Here is a 26,261-nt window from a genome sequence, read left to right as displayed (position 1 = left end):
TGGACTTCGTCAAACCTAAATCCGGCCCTGTTGACCATAGATAAGACCTAGTGCCAGAGCTTGCTTTTTTCCTCTTCGGACGCTTTTTCCTTCTGTGCTAGGTCTCTAAAACTTGAGCTCGGCGACTCTGTTATCACTGATATTTGTGAGGTACTATGGATTATTATTTTTTGGCCTGGAGTGAGATATAAGCGCTTTAAATAGACTCTGTGTATGTGTGTGACTGTGTGATCCACAGATCCCCTTAAACTCATGAGAACAACCACAATACAGTTTTGGCCCACACTTTCTTTATTGCACAAAAGAGCTGTTGTGTTTTTCCCGGGGGCCTGGAAGCCCCGACCTCCTTGGAAGATGGGAGGCACCAACGGGGCACAGTGCCCACGGTGCCCAGCGGCTGGTGGGGGTCACAAGGAGGTTGGGGGGGTGTCTTGGCTCTGCCTGCCCGCTGTTGCGGCTCACGCAGAACTACTTGGCAGCAACCTGTAAAAAAGACCAGCGGCAGAAAGACATGCCCAGACACGCCGGCACGCTGCGTCTGATGAAACGATCCTGCATCTCAGGGGTTGGACTAAATGACCTTTGGGGGGCCCTCCCTCCTCCACAATTCCATGACCTCAGGAGGGAGCAGACTCTCCTTCTCTGGAGGCTTTTAAACAGAAGTTAGATGGGCGCCTGCCAGGGATTCTTGAGAAGCGATTCCTGCAGTGCAGGGGGCAGGACTAGATGGCCTCTGGGTGTCCCCCTCCCAACTTTACGATCCTGTGGTGTGTTGCCCAGGGAAGATGGTGCTGGGTGGAGATCTGGGAGGGGGCCATTTCTTTCCTGTCCCACAGCGCTGGGTCTGTGAGGTGAGGTGCCCCACTGCTAAGCCCCACAAGGGTGCTAAAACTGGGGCAGAAGAAATCCCAGCGAGGGAGGGAGGGGAGCCCCGGCCACAGCCGCTGCCGGCTTGGGAAGGCTGCGTTTGCGCCTCCACGGCCCCCCAAGCAAGCCGGCCCCTCGGCGGAGCGTAGGAGTTGCCGCTCGAGGATCCGAAGCGCGTTTGCGAGAGAGTCGCTTCCCGGGCTCAGCATTGACCTGCGGTGCCGTTTGCCCAACTTGGGAAATTGTGGAGGTCAAAGATGGGGAAGCCCCAGGTGTTGATGGCCAGGGTGATGGTCAAGACCCCCAGTAAGTTCAGCATGCAGCCGGCTTTGACCTGAGGACACAAGGAGAGGAGGTCAGGATGCCAGAAGAGCGCTTCTCCCATAGATTTGTAGTGGTAGACTAGCATAGATGGTCTGATCTGCAGGCTTACTTTAGGCGCTATTTCCCCCCCCCCTTCCTCCCGCCCCGCCTGATGGAACTGAGAGCTGCAGATGGAGCACAAGAGAAAAGATACAGAACTGCAGCAGCATCTTCATAACTTGGACTTCGTTTTGTGCGAAAAGTGGTTGCTGCTTTTAGTTATTTAACTGCAGTGTTTCATCAGCTGGTGTCTTGAGCAGCAACCTCTGGAAACGAAGGGCTAAAAACCGGTGCTGCTCTCCAAAATTATCTGGTCCCTTTTACTTTGTATTTCAGCTGGTTGAATAAAATCCCTTATTTTGGCTGCTGATCCCTTATTTTTGAGGCTGCTGGTCCCTTATTTTCAAATCTGTAACTTGACAGCTATGGTTCTGCTCGTCAGTGTTTCAGGAAAGGGGCCTTCTGAACCTGCTCCGTAGATACTGGGGATTGAAGCATGGACCTTCTGCATGCCAAGCAGGGGCTCTATCCCTCTTGCCCCAAGAAAGAGCAGCCGTCCTAGATGTGCCTTGAGATATCACTGTACTTCCTCCACCTTCCTCTTCGCAGGAAGATGGGGGGCAAAGCTGGAATGAGTTGGCTCCGCCTCTCCTTGGCCTTGGCTCCACCCACTGCTGGCCTCTGCCGTCCTCCCCACCAGTCCAAATAGGCAACCGGGCGCCACTGCAGGAGGGGCCATTAGAGGGTGCTGGAGTCGACAACCACCCATCTCTTTCTGCTACCCCCTGCCCAGGGAAGCTTCATTTGGATGTGCAGAGCCTGAGGTGATGACACTGGCTTTGCGGGGGCTGGACTAGATGACCCCAGAGGGTCCCTTCCAACCCTTCACGGCCTAGGACCCTCGTACCTACGGGACCGCCTCTCCTGGTATGCCCCGCGGAGGACCTTAAGGTCCAGAAATAACAACACCCTAGTGGTCCCAGGCCCTAAGGAAGTCAGATTAGCCTCCACCAGAGCCAGGGCCTTCTCAACTCGGATCCGGCCCAATCGCCTTCTCAACTCTGGCTCCAGCCTGGTGGGACGCTCTGTCTCATGAGACCAGGGCCCTGCAGGATCTGATTTCTTTCCGCAGGGCCTGTAAGACAGAGTTGTTCCGCCTGGCCTTTGGCTTGGAATCAACTTGATCCTCTTCCCCTTTTTCCTTCTGTGGCGGAGCTCCTATTTGGGGATTTCCCTGGCTTTTTCTGGCCCATGTAGGACCAGTCTGGATAGTTAGCCTTGGTGAAGATTTGATGTTTTCATCCCTAAAAAGTTTTTTTATTTGAGTTTCCACTGAAATGAGGATGCATTTTAATGTTTTAATTTGTCTTTTAATCTTGTTTTTCAGTTGTATTTCAATCAATTTGTTTTATACCTGGTGTTAGCTGCCCTGAGCCCGGTCTTGGCTGGGGAGGGCGGGGTATAAATAATTTATTATTATTATTATTATTATTATTATTATTATTATTATTATTACAACGGCGTGACACTCACTCACCATGTCTATGACGTGCAGCTGCCCGTAGGAGAAGACGATGGCGTTGGGAGGGGTGGCCACCGGGAGCATGAAGGCCAGCGAGGCGGAGAGGGTGCAAGGCAGCATCACGTAGAGGGGGTTGAGGCAGATGGCCTGAGACTGGGGGCAACAAAAGGCAGGAGGAGATGGGGGGGTGTCTGGCTGGATCAGGCCAAAGGGGGCCCAAGAAGCCCACAAGCAACAGGAACTCTCCAGCTGTCATTCCCCATTGTCTGAGATTCAGAGGTAGACTGTCCCTGGGCATGGAGGTTCTGCTATCACAAGAGACTTCCGTAAGAAGAACTGGATCAGGCCCTAAAGGACCCGTCTAGTCCAGCCTCCTGTCCTCACAGGGGCCGAGCAGATGCCCCAACGGGAAACCCACAAGCAGGATCCGAGCAATTCTTCCCTCTTGTGGCCTCTAGACACTGGCATTCAGAAGCATTGTGGCCTCCAGCTACGGAGGCACAGCGCAGCCCCTGTGGCCACCCATAGTTCTCTCCTCCTCTGCGAATGTCTCCAACCCTCTTTGGAACCCCTCCAAGTGGGAGGGAGTTCCGCAGGCTAACCCCTTTTTGCTGCGCAAACGAGCCCTTCCTTTTTGCCACGCTTACCATGGAAGCCAGGATGGGCAAGAAGAGCGTGGTGGTGGCCACGTTGCTGGTGCACTCGGTGAAGAGGGCAACCAGCAGACAGAGCACAAAGGCGATGGCCGGGTGAGGGATGGTCTCCAGGGGGGTCAGCTTGCTCCCCAGCCATTTGGACAGACCAGACGCCTGGAAGGGAAAAGGACAAGGGGGGGGGTGTCATTGATGGAGGACCAGACAGAGGGGCACAGATCCTGGCTTCTCACACAAATGCAGCTCCCAGACTCCGCTTCAGCTGAGATTCCTGTATGGGCAGGACTAGACCCAGTAGTGATGTGTGGAAGTGAGAGCTGGACCATAAAAAAGGCTGGTCGCCGAAGAATGGATGCTTTTGAATTCTGGTGCTGGAGGAGACTCTTGAGAGTCCCATGGACTGCAAGAAGATCAAACCTCTCCATTCTGAAGGAAATCAGCCCTGAGTGCTCACTGGAAGGACAGATCCTGAAGCTGAGGCTCCAAGACTTTGGCCACCTCATGAGAAGAGAAGACTCCCTGGAAAAGACCCTGATGTTGGGAAATATGGAGGGCTCAAGGAGAAGGGGACGACAGAGGATGAGATGGTGGGACAGTGTTCTCGAAGCTACCAGCATGAGTTTGACCAAACTGCAGGAGGCAGTGGAAGACAGGAGTGCCTGGTGTGCTCTGGTCCAGGGGGTCACGAAGAGGTGGACACGACTAAACGACTAAACAACAAGACCCTGGAGGTCCCTTCCAACTCTCCTGTTCTATCATTTTTATTTCTTATTCTTATTTCTTAACCACCCATCATGATAAGGTTCTGCGGTGTCTTGCAGTAATTAAAAAAACCCGCAGCATTAAAAAGACTTTGGAGCAACCTGCAGCCCCAAGTATAGGGTGGGCTCCTAAAATAATATTGTTGCAGCTGAGCTTCCCAGGGAATAATAGAGCAGCCACGTCATTCATCCCTTGAATGGCAGCTCGTGCCAGTTCAGCGCTGCTTGGGTGCCCCCTAGTGCTCTGGATGAGTCATTGCTGATGTTGATCTGAGTCAGGTCACTCACCCATCTCGGTGGGACTTCGTGGGAAAGTGAGAGACGGTGGCGGTGCAGTGGTTAGAGCATCAGACTAGGAACCAGGGAGAGACCAGGGTTCAAATCCCCCACTTGGATATAAAGCTCACTGAGTCCCTCTCCCGCTCAGCCTAACCTGCCTCACTGGGTGTTGTGGAGATTAAGTGAGGGGGGAGGAGAAAAAAACCACCATCATCATCAGTGCTTTTTCTCTTAAAAAATGTTTAGGGGTACTCTCATTTTGACTCAAGAAAATCACCATTTTATAGTTCAAATCGGGAAAAATAAATACAGTGGTACCTTGGTTTGCAACTGTTTTGGATTACAACCACGTCAAACCCTGAAGTGTGTGTCCCTTTCTTTATTATTGCAACCCTTTTTTATTATTATTACAACAACTTTTTTTCGGAGGCCCTATTGGTGAAAGCGTGCCTTGGGTTACAGCCTGTTTTGGTTTACAACCAGACCTCTGGAACAGATTATGGTTGTAAACCAAGGTATCACTGTACAATAAACGGATAAAAGTACAAAGGTTCACAAAATGTTTAGGGGTATGTGTACCCCCTGTGTCTCCCCAGAAAAAAGCAACAACAACAACAACAGATCCTGAAGCTGAGGCTCCAATACTTTGGCCACCTCGTGAGAAGAGAAGAATCCCTGGAAAAGACCCTGATGCTGGGAAAGATGGAGGGCACAAGGAGAAGGGGACGACAGAGGACGAGATGGTGGGACAGTGTTCTCAAAGATGCCAGCATGAGTTTGACCAAACTGCGGGAGGCAGTGGAAGACAGGAGGGCCTGGTGTGCTCTGGTCCAGGGGGTCACAAAGAGGCGGACACGACAAACCGACTAAACAACAACAACAATAGCAGCAGCCCAAGGGGGATCACCTCGCTGCCTTTGGCCAAGGCAAAGCCTCCTCCCAAGAGGATGACGATGTTCCAGGGCATCTTCTGATTAACGGTTGGCCAGTCCAGGAGGGCCGGGGTCACCCGGATCTGCCCTGCAATGCAAAAGGTCTGTGAGCCCCTGGGGCTGGACTAGATGGCCTTTGGGGTGTCCCTCCCACCTCTGCAATTCTGTGAACCACTTGCAGGTTAGGGGGGCAGCATTGCTCACCTCCTGGTGGGGTGCGGCTCCGGAAGCCGCATCTGGGCACCTCCGAGGGGATGAGGAACAGCAGCATCGAAATGAAGATGACGACCGTGGCATCAGTGGCGTAGCTGCGGGGAAAGGATGGCATCGCAGGCGAGGATCAGAAGACGAGTCTGGCTGAGGCTGAATCGGGCCAGAGTGAGCCCATCTAGCCCAGCCTTCTACTCTCACAGTGGTCAATTGCCCCATAGAACCTGGGGGACCAGATAGACTGCCTCTGAAGCTGGAGGTTCTATAAAAAGAGCCCAGCTACAAAAGGACCCCCTCTAGCCCAGTTTCCTGCTCTCACTGTAGCCAACCAGGTGCCCCCAAGGGAAACCCACAAGCAGGCGGGACCTTTCCAGGCCAGGGCAGGAAGGAGCAGGGAAGGTGTTGCCCCTCTCTCACCTCTTCCCGTCCCAGGTGAAGGCGGCACTCGCCCATCCCGGCATGAAGCCTGGCTCCCGGGTGAACCAGAGGAGCACCAGGATGATGAAGAGGACCAGGACGGTGATTTCGGAGAACTTCATGGGCCCCAGCGCCTGGTGCTGGTTCTTGATGATGCGGTAGGCCATCCGAGAGCCTGCCTTCTCCGAATCGTTGGTGCCGCACCCAAAGTTCTTCCGGAAGCTGGAAAGGGAGAGAGAAATAAGATGGGGGCAGGTTGTGGTTCCCCTGGGGGACAAAACCCATTTCAGAGGGGCCGGTCCCTGCTTCTGGGTCCAGCTCCATCCCTAGAGACTCAGGGAACCTCCGCGGCCAGAAGTGCCTTTGACCAAGCGCAGCTCCGGCCACAAAAAAATTGCCACAGTCCTTGGATTGCTGCAATGCGCTCCATGTAGGACTCTCCTCGGGCTCAATCCGGAAGCTGCAATTAGTGCTGGATGCTGCAGCATAATTGCTGATGGCAGTGAGATTTGAGATCTGCACAGGCTGCTCATCACGGACCAAGTTCAAGGTGGGAGCCCTGTCGCGACAGTCTTCAATCAAGACCAAGCCTACTGGCTGCTGTTTTGCTCTGGTGTTCCTGCCTGGTGTCCTTGTTTTTTGCCCAAGGGAGCCCTCGGATTTCTCCATTAACACCTGCACTAGTCTCCCACCCACCTTCCCACCGCATTATCACCCGTGGGTCTCGACTTACTCCACGCCCAGGAACAGCAGCAGCAGCCAGACCCAGGAGAGGATCAGCAGGAGCACCATGGTGGGGAAGGCGAAGCTGAACCACGAGGCAAAGTTGACCACGTTGCCGTTGTCGGGGAAGAGGCTGGCGAGGAGAAAGGGGAGCCGTGAAATGCGAGCAGCGTTGGCTTGGAGGTGGGTCTGCGATGGATGTCGTTAACCCCGTGCATTTTAATTATTGCACACTTTCCCCCTCCCCGCAGTGGGTGCATTTTGTTCGCTTGCAGAATCGCGTCGCAAAATATGGAGGAATAATGGCACAGTCGATTTGCACGCTGCTTTGATACTTCATGATGGGTCAGTGTAGAAATACTTGGCGGATGTGTAGAAAACAATTCTATACATGGAAAGAATCGCAGCTAAAGATTCCCTGACAGGCGATTATCCAACCTCTCTTTAACCAAACCAATACAATCATGTGAAGAAGAACGAGAAGCTGAAATGGACAGAGTCTCATCCATCCCTGGTTCTGAGTCCGGGACTCTTCCTTCTCCTTATGAGTGTAGCTCAAGCAGAGAACAAATGGGGGTCGTAGAATTGGAAGGAACCCCCTCGCCACAAGAGGTGCTGGTCTTGACCTTTAAAGCCCTTTGTGGCTTAGGGCCCTCGTATCTGCAGGACCGCCTCTCCTGGTCCATAGCTGTCAACTTACAGATTTGAAAATAAGGGACCAGCAGCCTCAAAAATAAGGGATCAGCAGCCAAAATAAGGGATTTTCTGAACACAGGTATGTTCAACTTCTGAGCCCCTCCGAGCCAAAGGCAGAAAGCCCAGCCAGCAGCCAAACGAAGCCTCAAGCGGTGGTTCCCACAGCGCAGCAACCCAGCAAAGGGGATGCAGCAAGGAAAACCACCGTCACCTCTCCGCTGGGAAGCGCTGAGCAAAGGTGAGTCCCCAGGCAACGCGGCCGATTTGATTGGCACAAGGCATGCAAGCTCCACCCCCCCGTCGTTCTTAGACTCCTCATTGGGTGAGCAACGCAGCCAAGCAACACAGTTGGAGCCTCCCTCCTAGCTGGCCGGCAGGGAGGGAGGGAGAGGAGCTGCTTCCTTTGAAACTGGGGAAATTTAAGGGACATCATCAATAAGGGACAGCAGCGGGACACGGCGCTGGGATAAGGGACTTTCCCGCCAAATAAGGGACGGTTGACAGCTATGTTCTGGTCTGCCCCGCAGAGGACCTTAAGGTCCATGAACAACCATAGTTTAGAGGTCCCGGGCCCTAAGGAAGCCAGACTATCCTCCCCCAGGGCCAGGGCCAGAGCCTGACTCGGTACTCACTCGTCCATCTGCCCCTTCATCACCAGGTTGGGCGTGGTCCCCGTCAGGGTGGCGATTCCCCCAATGCTGGCCGCGTAACACACCGCAAGGCTCATTCCTTTGCACAGGGTCAGGTGCTTCTTCTCCAGCTGCTGCTGCTCCTGGGACACTTTCTCCTTCTCCACAGTCACGACGTGTCCGTTCACTGCGGGAGGCGAGAGAGGGGTTGGTGAGGGGCAGTAAGGCTGGCCCAAGCAAGGTTGGGGGAGAGGCAGCGGTAGCCTAGTGGTTGGAGCACTGGGTGAGGACCTTGTTTCTTCATTTACCGGTAACCCTTTTACATTGCTTTGTATGATTTGTGGTATTTTATGTATTGAGATTTTGTGCTATTTTTATTGATGATAGATGAGTAATTTTTTATTGTAATTGGTAAGTGTAAACGGTGCAATTATTACTTACTGATGTTTAATTTTAGTGTTTACTATGGGATTCTAATGCATATTGCTTTATTTGGTATAAGTTGTTTATTTTAAAGTTATCGTGACTTTTTATATAGGATCTGATTGTTACTCTTAATGTTTGATTTTGTGTGTGTGTGTGTGTGTGTGTGTGTGTGTGTGTGTGTGTGTGTGTGTGTTGGAAGGCACCCAGAGTGGCTGGAGCAACCCAGCCAGACGGGCAGGGTATATAATAATAATAATAATAATAATAATAATAATAATAATAATAATAATAATAATTTATTTATACTCCGCCCATCCGGCTGGGTTTCCCCAGCCACTCTGGGCAGCTCCCAACAGAATATTAAAATACAGTGGTACCTCGGGTTAAGTACTTAATTCGTTCTGGAGGTCCGTTCTTAACCTGAAACTGTTCTTAACCTGAAGCACCACTTTAGCTAATGGGGCCTCCTGCTGCTGCCGCGCCGCCGGAGCATGATTTCTGTTCTCACCCTGAAGCAAAGTTCTTAACCTGAAGCACTATTTCTGGGTTAGTGGAGTCTGTAACCTGAAGCGTCTGTAACCTGAGGTACCACTGTACAATAGTCTGTTAAACATTAAAAGCTTCCCTAAACAGCAATGCTTCCGGATGCGAATTGCTGGAAACCCCAGGAGAGGAGGGGGCTCTTGGGCTCAGATTCTGCTTGGGGCTTCTCTTTTGGTTGGTCCCTGTGAGAAGAGGAGGCTGGACTAGACAGGCCCCCTATGGCCCAATCCAGCTCTTCTTACAGAGCTCCATTGCAATAGCAGAGCCTCCATGCCCAGGAACAGTCTACCTCTGAATAACAGACAATGGGGAGCGACAACTGGAGAGCGCCGGATGCCGGCCTAGATGTTCCCCCTTTTGGCCTGATCCTTCTCCGGGGCTCTTCTGACGTCCTTCCGGTGGCTTCAGAGGAAGGAGGGCTGAGTGACGGTCCTGAACCCGAACCTACCTTGCTGGTGGACGGTCTCCTGCAGCTCAAAGCCTCCGTTGACGGTCCCCTTCTTGGCCACGGCCTCCTTGGCCTGCAGCCGCTCCAGCTCGGATCTGTGCAGCTGCTCCAGGACGGCCTGGGCGATGGGGACCATCATGGCGGTGGTGGCCGTGTTGCTGATCCACATGGAGAGAAAGGCGGTGACGCCCATGAAGCCCATCAGGAGCCTGTGTGATAGGAATTTGGAGGTCTTAGATGGATGTTAAATGTTCATAAGTGTACCAACCAAGCACGTACATAGATCAGCACAGGAAGACCGACCTGGAACCTTTTTTGATTCCCAAACTGACCAAATGTTTTCTCTGCAAGGTCAAAGTGGAAAAGCCTCCCCATTGTCTTTTCCTTCACAAATCCTGTCTTAAGGGTATGTCTGTGTTTGAATAGGGTGTGAGCCTGTACTTATCATTACAAAAGACTGGCCAGGCTCCCCAGGGTATCCAATCAAGTGACCATTAATAGGCAACCTGCCAGACAGGAGATAAACAACGCACTCAGATTTCTGTTGTAGACCACCCTTTCTGTGATGTATCTGGGGGGTGGTCTTGAGGTACACCCCTTTCTGTGATGTAGGTATGATGTATGGAGGGGTGGTCTTGAGCTCCAGGGCGGGCAATTTAAAATGTCTATATAAGGGCAGGCACACCTTGGTTCTGGGTCTTCCTCCTTTCCTGCGTGTGAGGGGAGCACCCTGTTGCAACAGATCAATAAAGATCAGGCTTACGAGCTGCTTTGCTTCTCAATATTCTCTGGTTGGCCTCTGTTATTTTCTCCTACCAATAGGGAACCTACGTAAGGACTCTATATGGGCTCTTGGATACCCCATAAGGGAAAAGGGCAATTTTTGTTTACAACATCTGCCATGGATGGAGACCGCGCCTGAGACGGGGTGGGCAGGAGGCTGGCACTCAGCTCCTCTCGCCACCAGAGCAGGGCGGCTCAGCCCTACTTGGGGGTGCTGGAGGGTGGAGGCCAAGGGGCCGCCTGCCATGGCCCTTAAGTGCCGGGCTTTGGAGAAATGGCTCCCTCCCCAGCTTTGGCTGTGCATCAGCAGAACAAAGCCATTAGAGTCTGTTGCAGGAATTTATGTGTAGGTTGGGGGGGGGTTGCCCCTCCAGCAGATATCACGCACATGCAGCCCACTGCCAAAACCAGCACAATCGCCTTTGTGACTTTTGTGATTTGTCCCCACAAAATACTTCATCACAGTTCCTTCCTTTCTATTCAAAGGGCCTTTGCGGCATGATACCAAATGCAAGAATTCACTGATAAATGTACCTATGTACTGGCTCACTGGGAAAACTTCAGAAATTCATATAGACAGGTGAGCTCAGCTCCTCAGCAGCCCCTCTGCCTGAGGGATAATCCCTGGATAATCGCTGATTCCCGGAGTGTCCGCAGGCCGCATTTAGAAGGCAATTGGGCCGCATCCGGCCCCCAGGCCTTAGTTTGCCTACCCATGCTCTAAATCTATGCTGCTCCACTGTTCCTGGGCAGCTTCAGGATCCTGGTCAGGAGCAAAAAGTGGGGGAGTTTCCCACCATTCCTCATCAGAGCTGTAGTCCTCAGTCTGGTCTCTGACATTAAGAATAAAGCAAGGTGCCAGTCCTCATGGCTCTGAATTAAGAGCCAGTTTAAAGAGAACTTGGGAACTTGGCCCAGCCAGCTCAGTGTTGTCTGCACTGGCTGGCAGCAAACACTCCAAGGGGCTTTTCTACCTGGGGAGGATGGGGGTTGACCCTGGACCTTCTGCATGCAAAGCAGCTGCTCTGCCACCGAGCTATGGAGCAGAGGGAGCTGGCTTATGCCGAGTCAGCCCAACTAGCTGGGGATTTCCTGCACTGACTGGCAGCAGCTCTCCAGGGTTTTGGACTGGGAGGCCGGAGATGCTACTAGGGATCAAACCAGGGGGGCCTTCTGCATTCAAAGCAGATGCTCTCCTGCTGAGCCACAGCTCTCCTCATACAAGAAAGGCAAAATTCCATTCCCTGTGGATCTGAACTCAGGGCTGATTTAAATAGGAAGGAAACTGCCTTATGCTGAGTCAGGCATGGCGCTTCTTGCACTGGCTGGCAGCTGCTCTTCAGGGACTTAGAGGCAGGGGCGATTTCTCCCGGCCCGAGATGGTGACGCCACTAGGGATTGAACCATGCAAAGCAGGTGGGGTGCCTGCCCCCCCTTCCTCATTCCCTCTCTCCAGGCGACTCACAGGCCTGGCCGGACCCCAATGAGCAGCAGGACCCGGAGGGCGATGCGCTTGTGCAGGTTCCAGTGCTCCACCGCGATGGCCACCAGCAGCCCCCCGATGAAGAGCATGTTGGTGTCCTTCAGGTACTCCATGCACACCTGTGGGGAAGGAGGGGGGTGTTAAATATATCAGTTTAATCAAGCCTATGTTTGAATGCATTGTATTTAACATGCTCTGCAGAGAGCTTTGCATCAGGCAGGAGGTTACACTCTAGGTAAATGCGGCAAGGAGAGGCTGGGTGAGCCTGCTGAGTGGTGGCGTCACAGCAAGAGATGGAACCAGCAGCAGCAGCGGTGGCAGTGTTGAACAAGGAAGTTGTTTAGGAGCTCCCTCTGAGATCGGAGAGAGGATAGATCCTGGACTGAATTAAAGAAGACTGACCCCGTTGCTAGTTTGTTTAGAGCAATGTGTTACTTTGTGTTTCTGTTTTGTAACTAGTTTAAGACTGTTTTGCAGTAAAACTTTTTGGAACTTTTTCTTGTGGTGGAGAGCACTCATTTCTACTCTGCACAAGGTCCAGATCAGGGATTCAATTTGCAGTGGGGGGGCATTGAGAGCCAGGAGAGGCTATAAGCCATGGGTAGGCACACTAAGGCCAGGGGGCCGGATCCGGCCCAATCGCCTTCTACATCCAGCCCGCACACAGTCTGGGAATCAGCGTGTTTTGACATGAGTAGAATGTGTCTTTTTATTTAAAATGCATCTCTGGGTTATTTGTGGGGCATAGGAATTCATTCATTCCCCCCCCCCCCGCAAAAAAAATAGTCTGCCCCCCCCAAGGTCTGAAGGACAGTGGGCCGGCCCCCCTGCTATAAGCCTCTCTCTTGCCCTTTTAGCGCTGAGCCAGAGTTTCCAGGCCACTTACTGATTAATAAAAATACTGAAATTTATATGCCACTTGATAATGAAGAAAACCAAACTAATCTCAAAATGGTTTCCAAAAAACAATAAGACAATAAGACAATAATATGACCCATAAGAAGAAGTAACAACAATAATTTAACACTTTCAAAAAGTGAAAAAACAGCAAACTAAAAACAGATTAAAAGTCACACCAGCTTTCTAAACTGAAGGCCTGATTTAAAGAGGAACAGAGGAAGCTGCCTTTACGCTTAATCACTGCAGTGGTCCATCCAGCTCAGTATTGTCCACTCGAACCGGCAGCAGCTCTCCAGGGTTGCTGGGAAGAGGTCTTCCCAGCCCCTCTGGAGACACTAGGGATTGTGCCTTATGCATGCAAAGCAGTTGTCCTGCCACAGAGCTACAGCTATTCTGAAAACAAACTAAGATTCTAGTCCTCTTGAAGGCCTAATTAAAATGAAGCTGACGGAGTCAGAACATTGGTTCATCTTGGCTCAGTTTTGTGTCCACTGACTGGCAGGGGTTTTAGGCAGATGTCCCTCCCAGTCTCAGCTGGGGACACCATTAGGGCTTGAACCCGGGCCCTCTGCATGCCAAGCAGACGCTCTCCCACTACGCTGCAGCCCCTGAGGGGTTATTGAGGGCCATGCTTTGTTCTCCCCTGGCTGGGACTGATGGGAGTTGAGGTCCGGGTGCAAACAGAGGGCGCCAGGTCATGTCAGCCCTGCATGGCTGGCCAGTTGCAAAACTGAGAGCCTCTTTGGTCCGGCCGTCTCCTTACCGTGGTGGAGTCCATGATGCCCATAAGCGGGAAGAGGATGACGGGCAGCAGAGCGGTGACGGCCAGCGGCAGGGCCTCTGTGCACCAGAAGAGCGCCATCAGGATGATGGTGTAGCCACATTGCGCTTCCTGCAAGGGAGAGGCAGAAGAAATGAGAAGGGCCATTTTGCACGAGCTCATTGCTGGAGGGGTTTGCAATAAACTCAGTAAAAAGGTAAAGGGACCCCTGACTGTTAGGTCCAGTCGCGGACGACTCTGGGGTTGCGGCGCTCATCTTGCTTTACTGGCCGAGGGAGCCGGCGTACAGCTTCTGGGTCATGTGGCCAGCATGACTAAGCCGCTTCTGGCGAACCAGAGCAGCACACGGAAACGCCGTTTACCTTCCCGCCGGAGTGGTACCTATTTACCTACTTGCACTTTGACGTGCTTTCGAACTGCTAGGTTGGCAGGAGCAGGGACCGAGCAACGGGAGCTCACCCCGTTTCGGGGATTTGAACCACCGACCTTCTGATCGGCAAGTCCTAGGCTCTGTGGTTTAACCCACAGCGCCACCCACGTCCCTAATAAACTCAGTACATGCCATCTATAGGGGGCAGGGATGTAAGCTGCTTCAAGATTCTCAGAATTTAATCTTGACAGAAATGAGAAATGTTACCAAAGGAACCAAGGTCCAAAATTAATGTTACTGGATATTTTGGGGGCACATTGTCAAAAGCAGTGCTTTTTTTTTCTAAAAAAGGAAAAATGTTTAGCGTTTTCCTACTCATATTGAAATTCTGGCCCTCAATGAGGCCAAACTTAGATTCACAAAATGTTTAGCATACCCCTGTGTACACCCCAGGAAAAAAAGCACCGGTCAAAAGAATTGGTCTCATATATGATCTGGGCAGCACAAATCGTCATCGCAACTCAATGGAAAACAGCCCAAAATATTACACTGACCATTTGGTAGCACTCACTTGGGAATATTGTTGTTCTTATTTCCACCGCTACAATTCTATGGCTCTATTTATTATTATTTATCCGAATTTATATACCACCCTTTAGCCAAAGATTGTCCAGACAGAGGTCATTATATAAGGCGACCCGGGCAGTTTCTTTGCCAAAGCCAGGCTGAAACCCCAAATGAAATCGATCTAGAAAATCAATTTCTGCCAACAGCACCTGGATCTGGTCATTACAAAACGGTAATGGAGATAATTGCAAAGATTGCAATTTCGGTGAGGACATTTCTTTGTGACATGCACAAGGGGACCATCTTTTTCAAGATAACTGTTGGCACAAGCCTGGCAAATCTGGAACTTGACTCGATAATCAGATAACACCGATATTCTTCACTTGGACTTTGTTATTCTAACCCGCGTGCAACTGTGCTCATTCTATGTGCCTGTTTTATCGTTTTGTTTTTCATCCTTTACTTTTCACCTGTTGACATAACCGTTCTCTCTGTTTTATATGTGCCTGTTTTATCGTTTTGTTTTTCATCCTTTACTTTTCACCTGTTGACATAACCGTTCTCTCTGTTTTATATACAATATAAAATGTTTTTTTTTTAAAAAAAATATCTACCAAAAAAAGTGGGGAGGGGAAGGGAGTTTTGCAAAGGGTCCATGTCTGTATCCATGTCTGGGAGAGAAGAAGAAGCAGGAGATTTTGCAAAGTAAGACACTTTGCAGAGCCAGGATGGCATAGTGGTTGGCCTGGGAGATCAGGGTTCAAATCCCCACTCAGCCGCGAAGCTCTTGCTGGGTGTGACCAATGCACACTCTATTTAAGACTTCCCCCAAAGGAACCTGGGAACTATAGTTTACCTCTCACAGAGCTACCATTCCCAGTACCTTTGGGGTGAAAGTTCCCAGGATTCTTGTGGGAGGAGTTGAATACAAATACAAATGCTTGAAATGTGTAGAGTTGGGCTTCTTGGCTATTACCCCCTGATTACAAATGTGTGTGGCCAATTTGGCCTGCAGGTGGTGATCTTGCTGCACCTAACTCTGCTTTGGTTAAAATAAATAACTGGGGAGTCCCTGAAATGGCCCAGAAATTGGGGGTGGGGGTTAAAGAGGAGGGTTTTCTTTCTGCCAGACAGGAGATAAACAACGCACTCAGATTTCTGTTGTAGACCACCTTTTCTGTGATTTAGGTATGATGTATCTGGGGGGTGGTCTTGGGTTATACCCATTCTGTGATGTATGTTTGATGTATGGAGGGGTGGTCTTGAGCTCCAGGGCAGGGAATTTAAAATATCTATATAAGGGCAGGCACACCTTTGTTCGGGGTCCTCCTCCTTTCCTGTGTGTGAGGGGAGCACCCTGTTGCAACAGATCAATAAAGATCAGGCTTACGAGCTGCTTTGCTTCTCAATATTCTCTGGTTGGCCTCTGTTATTTTCTCCTACCAATAGGGAACCTACGTAAGGACTCTATAAGGGCTCTTGTGTCCCTCATAAGGGAATAAGGGCAGATTTTTGTTTATTACTCTTTCTTTCTTTCTTTCTTTCTTTCTTTCTTTCTTTCTTTCTTTCTTTCTTTCTTTCTTTCTTGGGCGCCACATTCACAACAACCCTGCAAGGTAGAGTGAGTCCCCTTCTTGGCAAATGAGAGGGTGTGGCTTTCCTGAGGATGTCATGCTCTGCTTGAAGGGGGGGTGGCAGAGAGAAGGAAGTTGCCAGCTCCCTCTGTTTTCAGCTGTGCCTCAGATTCCACTCCCCCCCCCCCGAAAGGCTTGACTGCATAATTTGTTTTTAAGGTTTGTAGCTGGAGATTGTGTCAACAATGCAGAGCATGAGCGAGAAAACTCTTGCCTCAAGGTCCACTTTCCTTCCCAGGGAATTTTCCGGGGGCCGCATGCCTGGTGTGGGTAGGGCTGCAGACAAGCACAGGTACAGCAATGGATGGCCCGACTCTGTCCTGCATTCCTTGCCCTCATTCAAGCCACGCAAAAGTCCAAGGTCTCTATACATACTATTGCAGGAATTTATATACAGGTTGGGGGGGGGTTGCCCCTCCAGCAGATATCATGCACATGCAGCCCACTACCAAAACCAGCACAATCACTTTTGTGACTTTTGTGATTTGTCTCCACAAAACACTTCATCGCAGTTTCTTCCTATCTATTCAAAGAGCCTTTGCGGCACGATACCAAATGTAAGAATTCACTGATAAATGTATCTATGTACTGGCTCACTGGGAAAACTTCAGAAATTCATATAGACAGGTGAGCTCAGCTCCTCAGCAGCCCCTCTGCCTGAGGGATAATCCCTGGCCTCCTGATACCTGAGTGCCAGACAGGTAGCCATTCCAGAAATTACAAACCCAGATGAAGACAAAAGGGTGTAATGAACTTGGCTGGGAAACAGGGAAATGTAAAGATCTCTTTTGTTACACTTGATGGGTGTTTGGTGGAGGGCAAGGAGAACCATGGGGCAGGGTCCAGGATGCTCAGATTGCTGCCACCAGACCTCCCCTTTCATGATGTAACGTGATGTATGAGTGATGTGGTTGGGGGGGTGTAACATGGGGATTAGCAGCTAATAACAGTTTGGGTTCTCTTTTGTTTGGGGCTTCCATCTTGTTCCACCTGGTGGCAGGTGGGAGTCCTGTCGCGAGGGTCTTCAATCAAGACCAAGCCGACTGGCTGCTGTTTTGCTCTGGTATTCCTGCCTGGTGTCCTTGTTTTTTGTCCAAGGGACCCCTCAGATACAATACAACCCATCCCTCTGTTTCTCCACCCAGGTTATTATTACAGAAGCTCAAGAATTCACCATTGCAAGCAGGAGGAGCACTCAGGGAGAGCGTGGAGCAGGATTGCGGGGCTTGGAAAGAAGATTGGAGCCCTTCAGGCAGGAGGGGGCTATGGGGGGAGGTCAGAGGCAGCAGCACTTCTGAGCACGAGTTGCTGGAAACTGCAGAAGGAGAGAGTTGCTCTTGCACCCAGATATCCTGCTTGTGACCACTTAGGTGGCCACTGTGAGGACAGGGTGCTTCTCTAGTTAAGTTCCCATTGGCCTGATCCTGGAGGGTGGAGCATGAGGCACCTAATCTTAGGGTCATGGGTTCAAGTCTCACCACGTTGGGCAAAGATTCCTGCATTTCAGGGGGTTGGACTAGATGACCCTGGTGGTCTCTTCCACCTACGATTCCTTGGTTCTTCTGATGTACCTGTTTGCAAGGGGGGTGGCTTAGGGTGAGCCCCAATGGCCAGCTACCCACACGTGGCTGGGTAGAGAGGAAAGGTGGACAAGGCTGCTTGCCTGTTGTTGCTGGTCATCTTCTGGTTTCTTTTGACGAGGAAGGATGGGCCTCTCATCTCTATGAACATCATGATCAAGGCGGTGGGCCCATCTAACCCAGCATTGTGTTCTCACAGTGCCCAAATACCTCCAAATAATCCAGATAGACTATCTCTGGACCTGGAGGTTCCATCGGAATGTGATAAGAGCACTGCGCTCACAGTGGCCAATCAGGTGCCCCAAAGATAAGCCCACAAGCAGCATCCGAGTGCAACAGTATGCTCCAATTGTTGTTCCCAATAATAATAAGAATAATAAATTTTATTTATACCACGCCTTCCCTGCCAAAACTGGGCTCAGAGCAGCTAACATCAAATATATGACACTTTACCATAAAATCAAGCCATCAGTTAAAACACATCTTAAAATCAAGTCAGAATCAAAGTGAAATCCAATCAGATGGCAACCCACAAAATAGGAATGAGGACCTTAAATGCTCACCAGGCCTAACTGTTTATACTGATCTCATATGAGCCTGTGAGAAAGGTTGGGGGGCCACTTTCATGCCAAGTTCTTATAAGGAGAGAGGGGGAGTCAGATTGGACCCCAGCCAAAGGCCTGGCAGAATAGCTCCATCTTGCAGGCCCTGCGGAAAGATGCCAAATCCCACAGGGCCCTGGTCTCTTGTGACAAAGCGGTCCACCAGGCCGGGGCCACAGCCGAAAAGGCCTTGACCCTGGTTGAGGCCAGTCTTATTTCCTTGAGGCCCAGGACCTCCAAGATGTTACTATCTTGTATTCAGAGGTAGACTGCCACTGGACATGGAGGTTCTGCTATCACAATGGTCCTCCTTAAGAAGAACCTAGATGGATCAGGTCAGTGGTCCACCTAGTCCAGCCTCCTGTTCCTACAGTGGCCAACCGGGTGCCCCCAAGGGAAATCCACAAGCACAAGAGCAACATTCTCCTCTCTTGCGGTTTCTAGGAACTGGTATTCTGAAACCTCTGGAACAAGACATGGGCTGTGGACCATGAAGCCTCTTTTGTTTCTCTAAATTGTTGTGCTCTCTGCCTTGGCTCGGGATCCCGCTTCCTGGGTAGCAACAGAGCGAGAGACAGGTGAAGAACTTCCTGAAACCAACAGCCTCTTATCAGCCACATCATCCCCATTAATCTCTTGTTTTCCTCCTCCTCAGCTGACTTCAGCACAATGCTCTGTTTTATTGCCCATTCTGCGGCATGAGCGTGCTGCCAAGGGCAGAAGAGTTCACTGCCCGCCCCGCAGGGCTGGTGTTTCTCCTCCCCTGTTGCCACCCGAGATGGGTCTCTTGCTGGAAGAAAACCCTGAGGGCCGGCCGATGCCTAATGCCGTCGAGGCTAAACAGCCACAGAATCATAGAATTGCAGGTCTGGAAGTGTCTAACCTGCTGGAATGCAGAAATTGCAGCTAAGGAATCTTTGACAGATGGTCGTCCTCAGTTAAAAATTGTCCAAGGAAAGCAAGACCCCCACTTTCCAAGGGAGTCCGTTTCACTGCTGAAAAGCTCTCACCATTAGAAAGTTCCCTTTTTTTGGTAATTTGACTCCACTGGAGCCAGAGGCAGTGTAGTGCAGTGGTTAGAGTGTTGGAATAGGAGCTGGGAGAGACCAGGGTTCAAATCCTCCCGCTCTGTCATGTTGGGTGGGCCTTGGGGCTCAGTCGCTGCCTTTCAGCCTAACCTACCTCACAGGGATGTTGTGAGGATTAAACAATGCCCTAAACGGCCCAGTATACCTGAAGGAGTGTCTCCACGCCCATCATTCTGCCCGGACACAGAGGTCCAGCGCTGAGGGCCTTCTGGCGGTTCCCTCGCTGTGAGAAGCAAAGCTACAGGGAACCAGGCAGAGGGCCTTCTCGGTAGTGGCGCCTGCCCTGTGGAACGCCCTCCCACCAGATGTCAGAGAGAAGAACAACTATCTGACTTTTAGAAGACATCTGAAGGCAGCTCTGTTCAGGGAAGTTTTTAATGTTTGACGTTTTATCGTGTTTTTAATCTGTTGGAAGCTGCCCAGAGTGGCTGGGGAACCCCAGCCAGATGGGTGGGGTACAGATAATAAATTATTATTATTATTATTATTATTATTATTATTATTATTATTAGGGGGAGTACCGTGTATGTCACCTTAAAGCTCCCTGGAGAAAAAGCTGTGATATAAATGCAATCGATAATCACACAATCATAGACTTGTAGGGTTGGGAGGGACCCCAACGGTCATCTAGTCCAACCCCCTGCAATGCAATAGCAACAGATACAGTAAATGGAAACGGAATTGGATTCCCCGCCTCCCTCCAAAGGATATTGCGGGTGGTCCTATCCTGAGAGGGGCCACTTTGCCTCTAGGAAAGAAGGTCGGAGGCGTTCCTTGGCTGAGGGCCGTGATATTTAAGGAGGCTTGCAAGTGGATTTCAATTGTGTCTCGTGGACGTGGTTTAGGAGGCACTGCCTGGCAGTTTTCGCCCTCTGGTTTGGCGAGTTTAATTGGCTCAAGGCAGAAACAACTTTCGCTGATTTACACAACCTCATTTATGGTCCATCACCGCTTTATGGCTGCTTTATCACCTTGGCAGATGCAGCCTGTGGTGGATGAGTAATGAGCAGTTCTGGGTTTGCTTTTAAAACGGGACTGTTTACTCTGCCTTGTGCAAAACTTGCTTTTCACTATGACAGGGGCAATCAGAATAAGGGCCACTAACTGACTGCTGATTCAGGACTTTAAATTGTGCTTTTACATCAAATTTCTGCGTATACTGTAATGTTTTACGGTTGCTATGGCCATTGGCTAACGCGAATAAAGTTTTATCTGTCTCTCTTTTCGCTATGACAAGAGGCAGAAGAAAACCTCCCTTGCTGGGAGATCCAGGACAGACAAAAGAAATGACGCTTTTCACACAGCATGGCGTTAAACTTTGGAACTCCCTGCCACAGGAAGAACCTCATCTTGTAAAGTAAACCTGTACCATGGCTCCCTTTTTAATTGTCTTTTTCTAAATTGCAGCTCATCAACAATTTAGGGCTAGCAGCACATCTCTGGGGTCTCAGTCACAAGCCATCTCTTTGGGTTATTATTATTTTTTAAAAATCTAGACGTGTTGAGGATATTTCACCTTGGCTCTTCTGTATGCCAGGGGCTGTAACACCAAGCTAAGGTCCTTCAATACCCCCAGGTACTTTCTCTTGAAACCAGCCCTTTATCTGAACTCATGAGGACTAGAATCTTACTTTAGTTCTAGGAAAAGGCCCACTGCTCAGTGGCAGAGCTCCAACTTTGCGTACGGAAGGTCCCAAGTTCAGTCCCCGGTGGCATCTCCAAGTAGGGCCAGTGATGAAAGACTCTCTTCCTGAAAGCCCGGGGAGCTGCTGCCAGCCAGAGTCTGCAATACTGAGCTGAGTGGACCAAGGGTCTGGCTTGGAATAAGGCTACTTCCTCAGTCCCTATTTGAATCAGACCTTAACTCAGAACCATAAGGACCAGAATCTGGACTGGGACGTTGGGACGGGGCGGAGGAGAACCTGCAGGTAATAAAGGACGAAAGTTCTGGGCCAACTGCTGGCGCTGCTGGCATGGAAACAGGAGATCAGGTTAGTCACGGACTCTTCTGGTCTCCTTGGAGCAAAGAGGCGAACTCTGGCCCCTTAAAGTGTAACTTCTGTCTGCCCAGCTGCTGCCCTCTTGACCCCTGCCAGGGGTCAAAGCATCTCAGGCTTAAAAATTGATAGACAGCTCTCCCACGCTCCCTCGTCACCTTCTTTGTGGGTTGAAAGAGACCATGCAGGACTTTGGTTTAAGGAGGGCCACCGCCCAGTTGCATGTAGAAGGTTTGACCCATGATGGCAGGACTGGGGAGAGCGCTCGTGTGAAACCCTGGAGCAGGCATAGGCAAACTCGGCCCGCCAGATGTTTTGGGACTACAGCTCCCATCATCCCTAGCTAACAGGACCAGTGGTCAGGGATGATGGGAGTTGTAGTCCCAAAACATCTGGAGGGTCGAGTTTGCCTATGCCTGCCCTGGAGAGTCAGTTCAGACAGTACTCAGCAAGACAGACCAGTGGCTCTGACTCTGTATAAAGCAGATTCCTAGTTAAACCAGAACCATGAGGACCAGAAACTTAGAATCATAGAATTGTAGAGTTGGAAGGGACCCTGAGAGTCATCTAATCCAACCCCCTGCAATGCAGGAATATGCAGCTGTCCTTTATGGGGATCGAACCTGCAACCTTGGCATTATTCAGCAGCACACTCTAACCAACTGAGCTATCCAGGCTGTCTTGTTTAAAGCTTTAGGAGGGTGAATAAGAGCTTTATGCTAGAGCACCTGTCTGGCATGCAGAAGGCCCCAGGTTCAACTCTCAACAGCGTCTCCAAGCAGGACTACTGAAATCTCTCATCTGAAAGCCTAGGGAGTCGCTGCCGGTCAGTGAAGGCAATGCTGAGGTAGATGGACCAATTGCCAGATTTGGCCTTAAGCAGTTTCCTATGTTCCTATTGAAACCATCCATTTATCCAGAACCATGAGGACTAGAATCTTACTGTATTTCTAGTGGGATGAACCAGACATCTGTGCTAGAGCATTCACAAAGGCTCCAGGTTCAGTCCCTGATGGCATCTCCAGGTAGGGCTGGGGGAGACCCCCTGGCTGAAATCCTGGGGAGCTGCTGCCCGCCTGTGCAGACAATACTGGTACCTAAGAACATAAGCAGAGCCTGCTGGATCAGGGCAGTGGCCCATCTAGTCCAGCCTCCTGTCCTCATAGTGGCCAACCAGATACCCCAATAGGAGACCCCCAGGACCCACGCACAAAAGCCACTCTCTGCTCCTGCAGTTTCCAGCAACTGGTATTCAGGAGGCAGAACCAAGCCACCCTGGCTAGCAATCCTCAACAGCCCTCTCCTCTTCTATGAATTTGTCCAATCCTCTTTTGAAGCCATCCAAGCTGATGGCCATCGCTGCCTCCTGTGGCAGGGAGTTCCACAGTTCAACGATGCTCCGCGTGAACGACGCACCTTCCTTTCATCTTCCCCAAATCTATAATCTAGATCATGGGTAGGCAAACTAAGGCCTGGGGGCCGGATCTGGCCCAATCGCCTTCTAAATCTGGCCCGCGGACAGTCCGGGAACCAGCGTGTTTTAACATGAGTAGAATGTGTGCTTTTATTTAAAATGCAACTCTGGGTTATTTGTGAGGCATAGAAATTCATTCATTTCCCCCCCTCCAAAATATAGTCCGGCCCTCCACAAGGTCTGAGGGACAGTAGACCAGCCCTCTGCTGAAAAAGTTTGCTGACCCCTGATCTAGATGGACCCCAGGTCAGACTCGGTGTGAGGCAGATTCCAATGTTCCTGAGGGCCAATTTGGGGAGGTGGGGAAAGCGAGCATCTCTGCTCTCTAGCTCAGCACTGAAGAAGCTTCCCAAAGTGGGGGTGTCGTGCTTTCAGAAATATTCAGGTGATCATCTCAGAGGGTGAGGAAGAAGCCACAGCTTCTGCCATGCAAGGAGTGTGGTCTAGTGGTTAGGGGCATCAAACTGAGACCTGGGAGACCAGAGTCCCCAATCTCCACTCCTGGGACCTTCCTATCCAAAGGTCAGGATTTTGCAGTGGGTCGGGGGTGGGAGTGTCCTCCGAATCAAGGCTTGGCCCATCTGGCCCAGGGAACCCTCTCTCCAGTCCATTTGCCCAGCATTCATTTCTTTTGACACCTTCCCTGCGGCTGGAGTCCCTTCACACCTGGAGGGCAAGGCGGGGAGTGAGCTGGAAGGGGTCCAAGCAGGAAACTCAGCGTCCAGAATGGGAGCTGGCTGCCGTTTGGCTCCGGGGCCAGGCTGCTTATGTAATTGGGAAACGGGCATGAAGGCAGCGGCAGCAGCAGAGCTCGACGGAAGGAGGTGGTCCTGCTAAAAATGCCGTCCTGTGCCCAAATTGCGCCTCTCTGCTCCGGATCCCTGAGGACTAGACTCTTGCAAGGGGTGGGGTTTCAAAGGAAAGGACCACAGCTCCGTGACAAAGCACCTGCTTCGCCTGCAGAGGGTCCCAGGGTCAGTTGCTGGCGGCAGGGAGTGCCTGGGGAAAGCTGCTGCCACCTGGAGAGCTGCTGCCAGCCAGTGCAAGCACCACTGGGTGGGGAACAAATGTCTGATTTGTGTGTGCTTTGGGGGTTGGACTAGATGATCCTTGGGTCCCAACTCTACCATTCTATGATTCTTAACATACTACAGTTCCCAGGATTCCTTAATGGGAAGCTACCAATGATGGTGCTACCAATCATCTGCTACCAATGAATGGTGTAGTTTATCTTCTCCAAAACAGCTGGGTTTTACCTGCTTTTCCAGGCATCAAGCTATTTTTCCTTTACTTTCCTCACCAAAAGCCTCTTAACTTTTCTCTACTTCTCTCTGAAGGTTCCAGCATAGGAAGCTGCCTGCCCGGGAATGAGGCAGTGACTCTTTGGGTAGAATACCTGGCGTTGTTACCAGCACTGTCATTGGGGATTGTACCTGGGACACCCTCCTTCATGCCAAACCGGCGCTCAGCACCACTCAACAACACAGCCCTTGGAGCAGGTTATGGGAGACGGTTCCATGGATGCCGGGGGGTGGGGTGCAATTTGAAAGGCTCCTGCAGCTGCCAAACTTTCTCCTTGGATCCTCCTTGGAGCTTGCAATATGCATGCAAACCCTCCGAGTTGCATTCCAAGGCACACAGAAACCCAGGCTTGACCTTAAACTGTGGAACTCCCTGCCACAAGAGGCAGGGATGGCCTCCAACTTGGATGGCTTTAAAAGAGGACTGGGCAAATCCACGGAGGAAGAGAAAGCTATTGCTTCCATTTCTCCCACTTCATATAGACTCATAATAGAGGTGGGAGGGACCCCAAAGTTCACCTAGTCCAACCCTCTGCAACGTAAGAATCACAACTAAAGACACTTTGCTCCACCTGCAGGGCTCTTCCACCTTGTTGGTTCCCATTTCATTTAGATTCCCGGCCCCCCCACGCTGTGGCCGTCAGGTTAGAACAGGGGTAGGCAACCTAAGGCCCGTGGGCTGGATGCGGCCCAATCGCCTTCTCAATCCGGCCCACAGACAGTCCAGGTGTTTTTACATGAGTAGAATGTGTGCTTTTATTTAAAATGCATCTCTGGGTTATTTGCGGGGCATAGGAATTTGTTCATTCCCCCCCCCCCTTCAAAATATACTCTGCCCCCCCCCCACAAGGTCTGAGGGACGGTGGACCAGCCCACAGTTGACCCCTGGGCTAGAAGCTGCTTGGAGGGCCTCCAATTCCGTGTTATTATGTTAAATTACCTGTCGCATCTGCCCTCTGTACAGCGCAACACCAACAGGGGCTTATCAGCAGCGTCCCCAGCAGTCGCTCCTCCTGCTGAAGAGGCAAGCTGCTTTTCAGGTGCCACAATTTGAGGTGGCTCGCCTCTTCAGCGTGTTCCGGAAACAGCAAAGGAAACATGGTGGGACGTGGTCTTTGGGACATGGTGTTCTCTCTCTATTGTTATTGCCGTCTTTGGGGACCGCCTGGAAGATGGGGGGGGGAGTGTTTCCCTCTGCAAAGGGACTGTGGTGTCACAACCTCGACCCCCCCCCCCACTTTTCCTCTGGAAGCAAAACCCTGTGCAGCTCAACAGCTGTTCCTTCACCCTAAGCACTGCCCATAAAAGAAAACTGTGTCTTGATGGCTCCATTGCTTGGATCCTGCAGCCGCTGGGACAGGGCAAGGGAATCTCTCCTTTGTTGGGTGACAGGTGGCCCCCTGTCACGGATGCTTGAGATTCCTGCATTGCAGGGGGTTGGGATAGATGACCCTCGGGGTCCCACCTAGCTCTACAATTCTAGGCTTCTGTGAGTCCCCGACGACTCTCCTTTTCCGTGGCGAGGGGCTCAGGACCCAGAGAGCGACTTACCTTGTAAGGTAGGACCAGGGGCAGGGGGAGGAAGAGGAAGGGGGTCAGCAGGACGATCAGGTAGTTCCTGTGCGCCAGAATCTCCCTCCACATGATGGTGGGGGACGCTGCCTGCCTGGGCCGAAAGGAGCTCTCGATCTCGCCTCCGAGGCTTTATAAAGGCTCCGGGGCACCTGGCAGCCGACCTTGGCACCTGAGCGCCCTCCTGCCAAGGAAGAAGAATCAGGAGCTGCTCGAAATCTTCCCAGGGAGAAACTCCTGCGCGCTCGCCAAGTTAACTCTTTGGCAGCCTCCCAGTTCAACGCTCTCCGGCGCACACCTGTGACTCAGGTGCGCGGATCCCGTTCTCCAGGTCGGGCTGGCGAAACCCGCCTCCAAGTTCCCACGCGCGGCAGCCGGCAAGAGCCTCGGCGGGGCCGCTTCAGTTTGTGGGCGTCTGCTGGCAGCAACTTCTAGGCCAGACTTGCCGCCCCCCAAAAGTGCCGCCCTCCAGAAGTTTGGGGCTGCAGATGCTCCCCGAGACGCATGGGAGGTGTTCCCAAAGATATCGGGAGGCGCACCACCAGGCTGGGGGCAGGCTCGATGGGGAGGATGCGCCTGTAAGCCGAGTTGCAGCCCCAACACACACACACACACACACACACACACACACACACACACGAGCGCCTTGGCCTGAAACCG

The 26,261-nt window shown here is 51.4% G+C and overlaps 1 protein-coding gene across 1 annotated transcript; it reads right to left on the bottom strand.

Annotated features, from left to right (window-relative positions):
- Window positions 1–270: 270 nt before the first annotated feature.
- Window positions 271–25,739, bottom strand: SLC13A2 (solute carrier family 13 member 2). Its single transcript, XM_028708329.2, has 12 exons — window positions 25,581–25,739; window positions 13,399–13,527; window positions 11,718–11,854; window positions 9,470–9,678; window positions 8,056–8,239; window positions 6,738–6,860; window positions 6,005–6,226; window positions 5,582–5,685; window positions 5,353–5,465; window positions 3,400–3,561; window positions 2,768–2,905; window positions 271–1,201 (listed from the first exon to the last, which is right to left on the bottom strand). Exons 1-12 carry the CDS (start codon window positions 25,671–25,673, stop codon window positions 1,070–1,072), a joined length of 1,746 nt encoding a protein of 581 aa, XP_028564162.2. The 5' UTR covers window positions 25,674–25,739; the 3' UTR covers window positions 271–1,069.
- Window positions 25,740–26,261: the final 522 nt, after the last annotated feature.

Source organism: Podarcis muralis, chromosome 15 (assembly GCF_964188315.1).
Source record: "Podarcis muralis chromosome 15, rPodMur119.hap1.1, whole genome shotgun sequence".
Lineage (NCBI taxonomy): Eukaryota > Metazoa > Chordata > Lepidosauria > Squamata > Lacertidae > Podarcis > Podarcis muralis.
This window is presented reverse-complemented; position numbering and strand designations above follow the sequence as displayed.